Source organism: Anoplopoma fimbria, chromosome 7 (assembly GCF_027596085.1).
Source record: "Anoplopoma fimbria isolate UVic2021 breed Golden Eagle Sablefish chromosome 7, Afim_UVic_2022, whole genome shotgun sequence".
Classification (NCBI taxonomy): domain Eukaryota; kingdom Metazoa; phylum Chordata; class Actinopteri; order Perciformes; family Anoplopomatidae; genus Anoplopoma; species Anoplopoma fimbria.
The window spans coordinates 18280068-18293845 of record NC_072455.1 but is presented as its reverse complement, the minus strand read 5'-3'; the positions used below and the strand labels follow the sequence as shown (position 1 = coordinate 18293845).

The 13778-nt window shown below is 39.3% G+C and overlaps 1 protein-coding gene across 1 annotated transcript in view; it reads right to left on the bottom strand.

Annotated features, from left to right (window-relative positions):
• The window catches only part of LOC129093563 (phospholipid-transporting ATPase ABCA1-like), a 132169-nt gene that overhangs the window by 108251 nt on the left and 10140 nt on the right, over positions 1–13778 (bottom strand). Inside the window, exons 7-10 of the mRNA XM_054601616.1 lie at positions 12291–12377; positions 12025–12199; positions 2458–2597; positions 1558–1674 (exon numbers count right to left, since the gene is read on the bottom strand). Of these exons, the coding sequence (XP_054457591.1) occupies positions 1558–1674; positions 2458–2597; positions 12025–12199; positions 12291–12377 (519 nt within the window). The remainder of the gene's footprint in view (positions 1–1557; positions 1675–2457; positions 2598–12024; positions 12200–12290; positions 12378–13778) is intronic.

Below are 13778 nucleotides of genomic sequence, written 5' to 3'. Positions count from 1 at the left end.
CCTGTAAAGACTATGTAAAGTCATAGGTGGTTATGCCAAACATATTTTTTAAACAACTATATTTGTTAGCCATCTCTATACGGTATGCACTACAGCCCAGATCTTCTATCTCAAATGTAGTAGTGCTGGTGATGGTTATTGGTCCATCACCGTAAAAAACGTGTCTGCGACCTTGAAGCACCTCTGAAGATGACAGACCTCCGAAAGCCACCAGCTTCGTAGCGGGATGTGGAGAGAGAGCCGGGCTAGGAGAAAATGAAGACAAAGGAGGATTGCCGGCCCATTTGTGTAAAGGTTAGGGCTAGGGTAATGAATACCCTGGCTATATGGAGCTCCCAATGTCTGCTTCCCTCCAGCTGCCTATAAGCTCATTTGGAGTGACACTGGAGTAATGTCAGTGTCAAAGAAATACGGGGAGAGGCAAAGAGAGAGAAGGAGAGAGTGAGGGAGAGAACTGGTGGCGAGGAGTCCATGTCCTCTACTTCTATAGATAATCCTTTCTGCCAGGATGAAAATTATCCAGCACTTATCCATAATTACTTTCCTCCTTCCGTTTCCATACCTAACAGAAGCTGCAACAAATTGATATATATACGACATTTATACTCTCACCTGCAGTATATATAATGCTCATCATTTTTTTTTTGTTGTGATTTTTACCTTATAATGTTTTTTTCAAAAGAGGCTGATGTATTTTCTCCACTAACATTTTTAAAAGTTGTTGCATTTATCTGCAGCAAAAACACACAGTGAAGGAGGTTGTTTTTACAACTAGCCCAGCTTGGAAGATGCATTCAACGTGCTTGTTACATTATATGCACTATCTATTTTACAAGGGTGCTGTCCCTGCATTATGGGCTTAAAGCCGTTTAAAATGACTGTGATAGGTTAGAGACATACAAACAAACCAGGGCGTTTTTTCCCCCCAATATTCGAATGACAATGTGTGGTGTTGTGGAGATCTGGCTATGCAAAACTATGCAACCAGCAGAGACTCCAGAGGTCACTGTGCTAGACCAAGAAATAATCCAGTACCTTCCCCTCCGTAAAACCACGTATTGTTGTTTAGACAGAGGATTTTACAGACAGTAGAAACAACTCCGTAAGGAATTGGCTACCGTTAGTTAGTAAGCTTTAGAGGTGCTGGTAGGTCACTAGCTTTTTGCCCCTGTTTTACATTTGTTATGCTAAACTAATGCTCTCCTAGCTGTAACTGTATTGGTGTATCAATGTTACTCTGGGGAAAGCTTTTTTTCCCAAAATGTACCACTAAGTCTGTACTGTAGAGGTTAAATGTGAAACTGCATCATGCAAAAGCGGTTATGTGAGACTATCCAACTGAAGCCAAAAGTACTGCATATGAAATGTGACGGATACATGTGTGCAACCTCTTGAGATTTCTGTTCTTCTTCTTTCAGTATTCTCTGAAACTTGTCCCCTTTTGAGAAACTAGATACTAAATGTTTCTGAATTAAAGAAGAACAACAACACAAAATTGATGTGGGCTACGGTGATTCAGGTCATTTTGTTGTATTGCTTCTTAATGCAGAGACTTACCCGTAATGCATTGACTTGACGGCTGTTTTGAAGAAAATCCCAGACACGTGGCCCGAGTTCATCCCACAAATCAGCCAGCTCTTTCAGCATAGCCAGGGCATTGAATGTGCTATTTGCCTAAAACAAACAAACAAATCAAAAAAAAGAAGAACATTTTTACATAAAGTTTAACTACAATAGTGACCTCACCTTTCTCAGACTGAGAGCCTACCCACCGTGCCTCTTCAATTCACTGGGAGGCAATCCAGACATGAAAGTACTCCACATCTGCTCATTTCAGCTAATCCCTGGAGGAACTCATCACATTGTAACACCGCCACCTCCCATGGTGAAGAATGTAAATGGGGTTATTTACCCCGAACATTGACTTGTAAACAACCTGACTATGTCTCGTGTGAAAAGGGCCCCCTGCGCCAGCGCCGGACCGCTCGCTGTGAAGTCGGCAGATTTTTGCTCGTACTCATTATGTATTCTCAATGCAAAAATCCTCGCTGCCTGCCTGTTGTTTGTTTTGCTCATGCAGTTATCAAAATGATGCTAATATCTTGGAGGAATGTCATGTCATGAAAATGCATTACATTCACAACGTTCTATGAACAGGCCTCCTGACTAACGATTGTATTATTTTTTATTTTCCTCCCCCAGGTGGTAGCTTTGTGTGACAGCCAGTGTTTTCCATTTCGCAACTGGAGGCTTCTTCACACTTCGTACAATTACTGATACCCGCAATTTGCCTGATCCTGTGCATAGGAGATAATCAACTGTATGACCAAAATAAAATAACAGTTTCGCTTTCACTAAACTTGCTCATATTACACACTGATACGAGCAATGCATTCAACTTCTCTTCAAGTGCATGAAAAGTCTGTGTGCATGTACATAAGTTACATTTTTTCTTACCTCTTTCACCATGAGGCGAACAGCAGGTGTATCAGGTGTGTAGAGGACTTTCCCTTGCAGTAACGGCTTGAAGGTGCTCCAAATGTAGCGCAGACCAGGTGTGCCCTCCAGGGTGTCGAGAAGAGTCTGACAAAAAGCATCTATATAAGAGAAAAACAGAGGGGAGAAGACTGGGAAAGTCAAGCCAAGAGCAAAAAAAATATCTCTAAATTTCTGAGTCCTCTGTGCAAACTGTACGCATGGTCTTTCTTAGGACAGGATGGAAGAGGAGAAACAAGCTGTTTGATCTGTAAGCAGTCATAGGATTTGCAGCACCCAAGAAGCAAACATGATAAATATTGCATATGAGTTTGAAACTCATATGGGGCTACCTTCCAAACCAGAGTGAGCAAATATGAACATAGTATGAAATTAGGCATACATCTTGGCCATTTAATTTAATATTCATAACTAACCCAGACATCATTTTTTTTTTTTTTTTTTTAAGAGAACTATACAATAGTAAACTCTACAAATAGCAGCTTACTGGAATGACATGGGAAATACTATTTGAATTAAACATTTACCTTAATTAAAGTTTGCATGTTTTTTCCCATGAATACTGTTGTGAAATGAGATTGTACAAGCAGAAATAAGAAAATCAAAATCCATCAACGAAGGAAGCCAAAACATCACATACACTGATGCCTAAAAACTGGCTGTAATGCTGAGGTAACACACTGTAACACACACAGTGCCAGTGAAATGCTAAATAAACTAAATAAAATGACTGGAAGGTAAACAACACCCCGCGTTTACCCCGTAGGGACAGTATTGATGCAATCATTGCACTTCAGAACATATAGCCAATACTTATATCTGCTACTAATGACTGTGTTTGGTACAGTCTTGATTAAGGAGTCTTGATCCAATTTACTTACATCATCTTTAGCGGTATGGTCAGATTTTTTTTGTGCAAAGATAATATTGCAACAGTTTTACAAGTACTTTGACCAAACAGGAACTGACAGCAGCTCCTGCCACTTTAACACAACGTTCAGGAGCAGAATTCTTATTCAGTTTATCGTTAGGAAAGCCATGTATTTACTGTTCATGAAAGAGGACTGAAATCTAAACAATGATAGTGAAACGCATTGAGTTCAGACACACAACATCTCAACCCTGTTTTCTTCTTAATGCATGACTCATAAGAGTGTGACTGTTAAATGCTTGTTCTGGTTTTACTGATGCACCCTTATATTTTCTTGTACTCCTACAAATTATCTTTGCCCTCGGGGTGTTCTCTGTGTAATTGTTTCACTTGTTGTTTGTATATTCCTGTGCCTATATGTTATTATTCCCTTTATAGTACTTTAATTTTTTTGAGAAAAGAGCTATATCAATAAAGATTAATATCCTCTCCCTAAATTAGGGAGGGATGGGAGTTTTTGAAGAGAGGCTCTAACAAGTTTTTAAAACGTACTGCCAGCCAACACATACAAACCCCACCAAAGTAAACAAAACAATTACCCAATGAACAACTTTTTTTATGTCAATTGCAGGTATTAGGATCTAATTCTGTCTCTTAAAACACAGCTTTTATACGACACATTTCTTTCCTGGCAATGTCCTACCTGACTTTATAATTAAAAAGCTTTCATGAAGTGGATATTGTGTCAGTTACTGGTACTCAATAACACATCAGCTACCGCAGAGCAAAGTGGATGTATTTACAGAAAGTTTGGGATGATTGCTTTAAAAAAAAAAAAAAAAAAAAAAAAAAAAAAAAAACACACTCACACACAAGCCAAGAATTAAGACCTGAGTACATAAGGAAAGGCTTCTATGGAGAAGAGGGGAACAAGTTGATATGCTCAGCAGCAGTACGATCATTACTAATTTAACTCATCTGCCAACGTGAATATTGCCGGTTTGGGAGAGTACTGAATAGGTTACATGAGGACCTGCACTGCAAATAATGTAGCCTGAAGCAGCTTGTGCTTGGATTGTCCCTGCCCCTTGTTTTCAATGAAAGTAGTAGTGCTGTAGTTCATCAGACAACTGATCAATTCTGCGTGTCATCTGCCAGTCAATATAACCGTCCGTCTGCTTTTTTGATCCGTTGCTAACTGTCCCTTTTGTTCAGATAGCTGTCATTACATCAGCACTTTTTCCCACTCCCTTTTCATGTCCCCCCCTGTCTAGACCGCAACCTCAATCCTCCACTTCTTTTAAACTCTCCAGGGTGACCATTTCCGCCCCATCAGAGAGATTTTAGCGGCCATTTTCAGTGCAATTAAACGTTAGCCTTTCTGTCTCCTGGCCATCTTTACCAGGTGCTCCTGGGAGGTCTGTGTGCGGGCAGCTAATGGCCACCCCTTAGTCTGAGCCGGGCCAGCTGTTCCCTCTACAGACAGCACAGATGCTACTTCTTGCAATCATAACACTTGAAAGAAAATGTGTATGACACAGCACAGTAGCTCTTTTCTGTCAGGTGTCTCTTGTCAGTCCAAGTTGTAGGATTTCTGGTTTTTCAGGAAAGAAAATACTGTTCTATTATACATGTCAAGACCAGTAACACAAAGCGGCATACAGTTATGATGGAATAAGTCTCAAACTGGATTAAGGAATTGCTAGACGAACATAAGCGGGCAGAGTAGACTAATCGTCTTAAAGCAGTAGTTCCTACTCTGGAGGTCTGGACCCACTATGGGGTGCCAGTCTGAGGGGTTACAAAATGATTAAAGAGTGAAGAAAGAATCATGTATATATTTATGTTACATAATTATGTTGATCTTTTAAAGCTTCTCTGAAGTTATTGCTTTATTGCTTGCTTAATATAAGATACTTTTATTTATTTAGGCCTCTTTAAATCCTCCTGGAAAAATCAGAAAAGAAAAAAAATACTATTCCACTGATGCCAGGAACTAAGGCTGTGATGAAGAAGACTGGTAGCTAGCAAACATAGATGTGAATAAAGCTGGATTTAAGGTGGTGTTCAAAGAAAACTGTTTTGCAAGACCTTAAGTATACACAAAATGTGTAATAAACACTGAATTTAAACTTGACTTGTAAAGTTCTGTAGGAAACAATGCTTCATCAAGCAAACAACAAGCCATAAGTTCTGGGTGTAAGATAAGTGACAGGCAATGAGGGGATGTGGCAGGGCAATTTCCATTTAATTAACACCTGAAAGTGTCATTTCCTGCAATATAGAGTCTTCAATCATGACCAATAACGCTGCTCTTTCATTACATTACATTACATTACATTACAGTCATTTAGCAGACGCTTTTATCCAAAGCGACTTACAGGAAGTGTATTCAACATAGGTATTCAAGAGAACTACTAGTCACCAGAAGTCATAAGTGCATCTCCTTTCTTAAACAAGCATCTTAAAGCATAAACCAGAGCAAAAGTATAGTGCAGAGGCAAATTACTACGAAAACAATAATTGCAACAGACTAATCCGAATATAGTAAGTGCTACAAACTACTACGAATAGGATAAGTGCAGTAAACAAATACAAATTCAATAAGTGCAGCGAACTGATACAAATACAGTAAGTGCAACAACTAATACGAGTGCAATAAGTGCTACGAGGAAGGCTCAGGGTGGTACTTCTTGAAGAGGTGAGTTTTCAGCCTGCGCCTAAAGATGGGCAGCGACTCTGCTGTCCTGACGTCAGTGGGGAGTTCATTCCACCACTGAGGGGCCAGGACAGAAAAAAGCTGTGACCGGGTGGATCGGCCGGAGGGACCTCTGAGCGACGGGGAAACCAATCGCCCCGAGGCAGCAGAGCGAAGTGGTCGGGCAGGGGTGTAGGGCTTGACCAAGGCTTTCACTATAAAGCTTGATTATATTGCCTATATATTATAGGGTTTCCAACAGGATTTTGTGACATTGTCGTGGGGGGAACTCTGACCCCAGGAAGAAAATGTTGTGCATTTTAAAGTTAAATTCATCAATCTGGTGCACTCTGAGAGCAGAATTAAGAGGCTACATCCGTGAATAACTTTGTGCTCTTGTCAACAATTTTGTGGTCTAGTTAAAAATTTATCAAAAACACATTGGTTAAGTATACATGAAAGGTGATGACGCTGCAAAAAAGCCACACCCACATAGCATGGTTAACTGGTACCGTGGAGCTTTAAGTCCACGGTACCAGGAAGCTGTGAGTTGTGCCGGGGTCAGGGTCTTTCTAAGCTGACCTAGAGCCGGTGAAAAGAAATGAGCCCGGCGAAGGACAGCCAGTGTTTTGCCCTGAGTTTATATAAGAAAACAGCTTGAGGATGGGAAATGCAATTTTTTATTCATACACTATCTATGAAACAGCAAGATGAAACCATTTGTGATCCAAACTTATGCAGCCAATGTAATAATGAACCAATGTAAACTCTATTCCAAACCACAACAACTCTAAAACTGAGAACTACAGCAATCGCTAGTCACTTCAATTGCTGTTTCATCACCGATCTAACAGAATGTCCCGGGCACGATTGTGCCACAGGGAGACATCTATCTATACCCCTATGGTCTGCAGTGCACGTATGCATTTATAATCTGCTAACTCTTTTTAGCACATTCAGTTCAATGTGCACGTCTACTGTAACTTAAAAATATGTTCCGATTATGAAAGTGATTATGAGAATAGACAGCAATGCAAATGGACCTTCAACAACACTCTCTGGCCAAGACACAAAATAATTCTAGCTAACAGTGGAGCATGAATGTAGATGGCAGTGACAAATGCATAACACTCAAACTTTTGTATCTTGGGAAAGATATATCAGATTTTGATATTGTGTGTGCTAAAGGGAGTATCAGATTACAGAGGATAGCCATTCTCCAGAGCTGTCAGCTGTGTAGTTCTTTTTCGACAACAGATCTTTTTCTTTTTTCTTTTTTCAAAGCACAAAATAGCAGTAGGAATAGAACAAGAGAATCTGTTCTTTACACCAGGTTTAGCCACAGTCAAATAATTGCTTGGAGCCTCAAGTCAGCCCCTCAACTTACCTGGCAAATTTAATCAATTTGAGTTGCACCCTGGAGATGGGCTCGGTTCAGCACTACGGCGAGACATTGTCGTCGACGATGCTGGCGCACACGCCGTCTCACACATGCAATCACATGTGCAGACAGGGCTGAGTGCGCACACACACACACACACACACACACACACACACACATCAGAATCAGAGGCACACAAGCATGTACACACTCAGACAGGCATACACACACATGCACCGAATATGACACGTCAGTCTAAAGTGAACTATGCATCAATCGAGGAGCGCTTCTTTTTGTTCCAAGCAGTAAAAATCAAGTACCATCCTGCAGCATTCCAACAGAAAGTCAAATAAGCTTGAATAAATATCATTGAAGTCACTCTCTCACAAGAGACGGAGAGAGGGCGCTTTGACATTCAGTAGTATAAGACGAGCCTCTCTCACTCCACGCAAGTCCAGTGTTCTGCCTTCACCGGCTGCAGTATATATTAAAAGGGATGTGCTTAAAAACGGGAAATAAAGGGTACCAATTACTAATCATTCAAAGAGACACCTATGGGCAAAATCCTCAGAGGATGACAGCATGAGTCGAGAGATAATTAAAGAACGTCATGAACAATGTCAGGGAAAATCACAGCGTTGAAAATAGGACAATGCAAAATGAAAAGGCTATTTTGATATATCAAGAGAAGATGTGTTCATCTGAAAGGTTGATGTTTGGTGTGGGTGCAAAATACATTCAAATCAAGAACTCTACAGCAAGCGCCGTTAAAGTGTCTCTCTTTGAAAACAATAAGAGGTCAGGTCAAATCACCAGATTTACAGGAAACTGTGTTTGCCAATCCATTCGAATATTCTGTAGAATACCAAATAATGTCCAATTTAACAACAGCGAGGAAAACAATGTCTAAAATGAGCCATGCGTATAAGAGCCTCCAACTACATTTGCAAATCATCGTTTGACTAATTTCTCCAACAAACGCATACATGTAAGTGTTTATGATTGCAGAGCCTTTACTGCTTCTTATTCGTCTGTTGGGCAAATTTCTAAAAATGGTAATAACTTAAAATTACTGTTGTGGAAGAACAGTTACCGCCCCAACTATTCTGTATAATGACTCAGACGTTTTTTTGCTTTGTTGTCAACGATTAATTGGGAAGGGAACACTGCTGAGCCATTAACTAAACCTCTGTGTTGGCCTTTATAGTTGCTATTCCACTATTCCTTTGAGTGTACTTTTACACGTATAAAGGAGTTGTAATTGGCCATTACGCAGACACGCTGCATATTCCAGATTCATTTAACTGTACATAGACCAAGAGAATGAAAAGCCACAGCAAATCCAAAACAGCCATTAACATGCTAACAGAGATGTTAGTGCTTACTTTGTATGGATGATACAATGTTTTTGCTAATTTGCACTGGCACGAGCATGCAATTCCACTTTGCAGTGTAACTTTATTCCCAGGAAAGAGAGGCTTCTTATTTAAATCGAATTGTGTGCAGTTGTCTCCAAAGAACAGGCATTTAAAGAAACAGGAATGCATGGTCTCTAATGAGCATGAGCATGCAAGAAGTTACACTGAAGATCTAATTCTCAAGGTTTGTATGGAACAAACACATTCAGTAATGTTTAAAGCTGTCTCCACCAACATGTTAAATGGTCGTGCTACTATTTTGACTTTTCTTTCTATTACAGAGTGACAAACTTCATTGCACAGCACCAGTAGGAAATTATGTAGATAATTCTTTATTTTTTTTCTGCTTAACTATACATTTCTCAATAAGTAATTATGTGCATCAGGTCTTACTACAGCACAGCATTAATATAATTGAACAAACATGCCATAGTTTAAAATAATATATGGAAAATATTTATAGTAAATGGTATACATGTCAATAAATTTTTGTCTTTATACGTTTGTTCCATTATATTATAAAACTAATTTTGCCTTATTTTCATTTCACTCCTTTCAGTCAAGAAAATGAGGCAGGAAAGGAACTTGTTTTAAAATATAATGTGTTCTTTAAGAAACCATTTTTTTAACATTGGATTGATAAATGTGCAGAATTGGAGCAGGGAGATTTACCTTTAGAAAACAGAAATGCTTATCCCCATGTGGAAAAATGTTACCACCCCTTTCATGAATAAAAATAGGATCAGGTGCACTTAAACAGGTGCAAATGATAAAAAAAAAAAAAAAAAAGTTTGTTAGTCTTAAATGGTCCACCCATACATCAAGATACGACACAGGGTCAGGACTTGTTTTAAACTTTCAGGTGTGTGATAATTATGCGGGCTCTTCAAGTCCCAAAGATGGAATAAAGAAAAACAGAGTCATAATGTACCAACAGTAAATTAAATTTGATCTATATGGTAGCTCAGGAAGGTCTGCCAAGAAACAGCAGACACTTCAAAAAGATCGCCCTTACACATACTGTATGTGAAAGATCATACAGATGTTTGGGGATGCCTCACTGCCTTAGGCCCGGACCAGAAGGCCTCAGTCCACGTTGTGTCACATGCATTGCTTGAAGATAAGCAGCCTTTTTTTTGTTTTGTTAATTAAATGACATATCTCACATTGTGAGACAGTAGTTTGGAAACACCATTTCTAATTTCGATGGTAAACATATAGGTATCAACTGCTGTACCTGACTGTTACCCATCTACAAGCAACAGGCTCAACAAGTAACCTTTAGTCTGTTACAGAACTGAGCCACATAAATCACTTTTCTTTTTTTTTTCATGTGTACAATTTGCCTTTTTACTTTCATAAAAAGTCCTCAACCACTGTACAAATGTATGCATCTGAAAACCACTTTGATGCAGTAATGCCAGCAAAGTGTGTTCTGGGTTAGATCAAAGAGTGATTCATATCATTACTTGACTTTATCTGCCATCCGCAAATGCTCGCAGAATATATCTTCTCTCTTTCATTAATTGAATCCTTGCAGCCATGAGAACGCTTATTCACTCACAACCAGACTGGAGGTGGGTCTGGATTTTCAAAGCAGTGTGAATGTGGCTACCTGATATACACCGTTCATAAGAAGCACCAGCCTGCTGCAAGGCACAAAACTGTGGCTGGCTATAGCAGTTGAGGATACACTGTACCATGTTGTCATCTTCATACACCGATATAATCAGGAGTATAGGAAACAACTACATCATGAGGATGCACTGGGCCCCGCAATTTAAGGCTCCAGGACATTTAAAAAAAAGGAATTACCGAACTCCATCAGGAATACCTCTTACCAAAAATCTTTATCAAGTGAGCCAGGTTGAGTGAAATAAATACAGGGTGAGGGAATGTGTGTACACATCAGAATCAGCTTTACTGAACAGGTATGAGAACACACACCAGAAATGTTAACGCCAGATATTTTGCTCTCATTGTACATAACCAGAAAAAAACAAATACAGCTAAAAACAAAGACGACAAAGCTGAGTAAGAGTAAAAATAAACATTTAGCTATTGTGTACATACCAGTCAGTGAAAGAAGATAGATCTATGTAAAAATGATAAATAAAAACAACACAACAAGGGAAATCAGCATTCATTGTCTAATGCTGCATTGGTTGTGTAAACCATCCTTCCGGGAATAGTACGAAGTACCAGTTTAGAACTTAAAAAAAAATGTTTAGTGACACCTTCTGTCCAGCTTGGTTGCCATATGTTCTTATTGAGGATGTTATATATTCACGCCCTGTGACTCTGCACTACCCACACAACACCAGTTTCCTCTTGTGATAAGTTGTTCTGGACTTTCCTCCTTATTAAGATTACATAATTACGTCAATGTGGGGAGTGAGTGCACAGCTTTTAATTGGAATGAGAGGAGCTGATTTGATTGGCTCAGATTGATGCCAGCTCCTGACACAGCCGCCAATAATGTATTCCTAATCAAACCCGGGTTCCAGATCTGGCACAGGTGCCAACTGTGCCACAGGTGCCAACTGTGCCACAGGTGCGTTTATCTCTGTGTGCGTCACACTCAGCCGCATCCTGTGCATCCTTTGCATCCTGTGCATCCTGTACAGTTGACTGCACTATGAACCATGCACCTCTTATCATGGAAATAGGAACCATGGTTTTAAGATGGAACACTTGGGTTTGCACGGAATCTGTCTGTGCAGAGCACTTGATCTAATCAAATTATTTCAAGTCTTTGTCCATAAACAACACATCCAACCCCTAAAACTGCCTTAGAAGTTTTTTTTTTTCTTTGTTTATTTTATTTGCACAATTGAAAAATATAAAACATAACATTGATAAATAATATTACAGTGCAGGTATTTGATTAGTCATGATTCATGCAATCCTCTGCCACTTACTGATCAAGCATAACTCCCAATCCACCCAACACAGTTATGTATTACGGCTCTGGTTGCCAAATTACCAAAAGTCTGTTGTCCTGTGATATTGTGCATCACTTGATTCCAGAAAAATGTAACACTATTGTCCATTTGCTGGCTACCAAAACTATATACAGTACTGTAAAGCTAAAATGTCGATGGATGATAAAGACTGGGTGACAACATTGTTTTGTGAAGGAGTGTGCTGCAGCACTTACCGGAACTGTTGCTCGTAACAGAGACAGACGTGTTGTTATCCATCTGTCTAGTTGAGCGTAAACTGATGTCAAGCTGCTTTCCACAAAGTAGCATATTGATACTGCCAATCATGTCCCTTTGGAAATCCAAAGAACTTGCGGCCTTAAAGATCATGGAGTTCTGCAGTCTGGCCATCTAAATACAACAATGTAAAAAAAAGCCATGTCATCATAGAGTAAAAATATGGATTCCAGTATGGTGTATGTGGTTCGCTAGCAGCACTGACCTCCTCAATCACTGGTAATGCATCTTGAATGGTTTTCCCCGTCAGTGAGACTGTGTCTGTTCGATTGAGATCCAAAGCTGAAGGTGCCTAAAGAAGGGCATGGACAGTTGGTTTTCAGAACTATACTGTAGCTACCACATGAATGACCAAAACTTGACAAGGAAATAATCCAATGTTTAAATTATGCTTGCCATTTTTTAAACATTATATATTTTTTTCAAAGTTCCCTCTTTTTTAAGCTATTTCTTGAAAAGAAATAATATAAATATGTGTGGTTGTGTAGTGCAAAGACATTAGCTACATTTTCAGTTGAAATATCCACATTAATTCATGGTCAAATATTTTATGAGATCATCTGGTGTCCGCATCTTCGCTAAAAATAAGCTCGATTTCAGCCTTTCTACTGAAGATACTGGCAATATACACACTAATTTGTGCATCTCGACCCGAAAATCGTATCCTAACATCATCATCCATGGCACTGGTTAATAAAAACTACATTAAAATGACAAGTGTTACTGTGTGTTACAATGACATTCTGAAGGTACACAGTATGAGTCCAATTACTGGAACTAAATGGCATGCCCTTTTAACCATTGTCATTTTCATGCATCAAGTGTCAAGTAAAGGCTGCACTAGGAGGGCCTGCATTGTCTTTCAGTAAATAAAAATAGGAGCTTAGAAGCGTGTGCAAGGGAAAGGTCCACAAAAGACCGGTCTGATCAGGAAGCTGAGAGGGGTACAAAGAAGGGCAACACTGCTTTTGTATTGTTTAAATAAAACTTTCACAAATAGAAGCCCATTCAAGACCAATTTGGTCAACAGCCTGGCTATTGATTGAGTCTCGAGGATATTCATTAAGGATCACTTTTGGTGTGTGAAGAGCAGACATTAAGGAGGAGAACTAGTGAGAAAGTGCAGGAGTGAGTCTCAGACAATTTTGAGTCAAACAGCAGATAATCACCAATCGATGGAAGAGTTTTGAGCAATGTCCCATTAGCAGGTAGATAAAATGGCACCTAACAGATTTCTCAAGTTCATTTGTTAAACTCAACTTCTAATGCACTTTGTAACAGTTGAAGATATCAATGGTTTCTTTTTCTAACCAGGTAAGCGGATTAGGAAAGTAATTCAACAAGAATGATACAACCATATCTATTTTGAATGGTACAGAGAGGTTCAATTTGTTGAGTTAATGAACTGCAAAGGAGATTTTGCATAAAAGACGGACAAAAAAACAAACAAACTTTGACATTTTAATGACCTGAGAGCGACATACACTCAAATGTTTTTTTGTTCACCGACTGCCCTGGGCATTGTGTTCTGAAATGATTTCCAGAAAATCTAACAAAGTTGTGGAACCACTGTCTAAATCACCCTCTGCCACTCACTACCTCAGTGATAAACCCCGACTGCTTCCCTTGTCCTATTTTTTATGTTGTTCACAATCACTCAGCAACGTCAAGCTTTAAGTGTGAAGGCTTGATG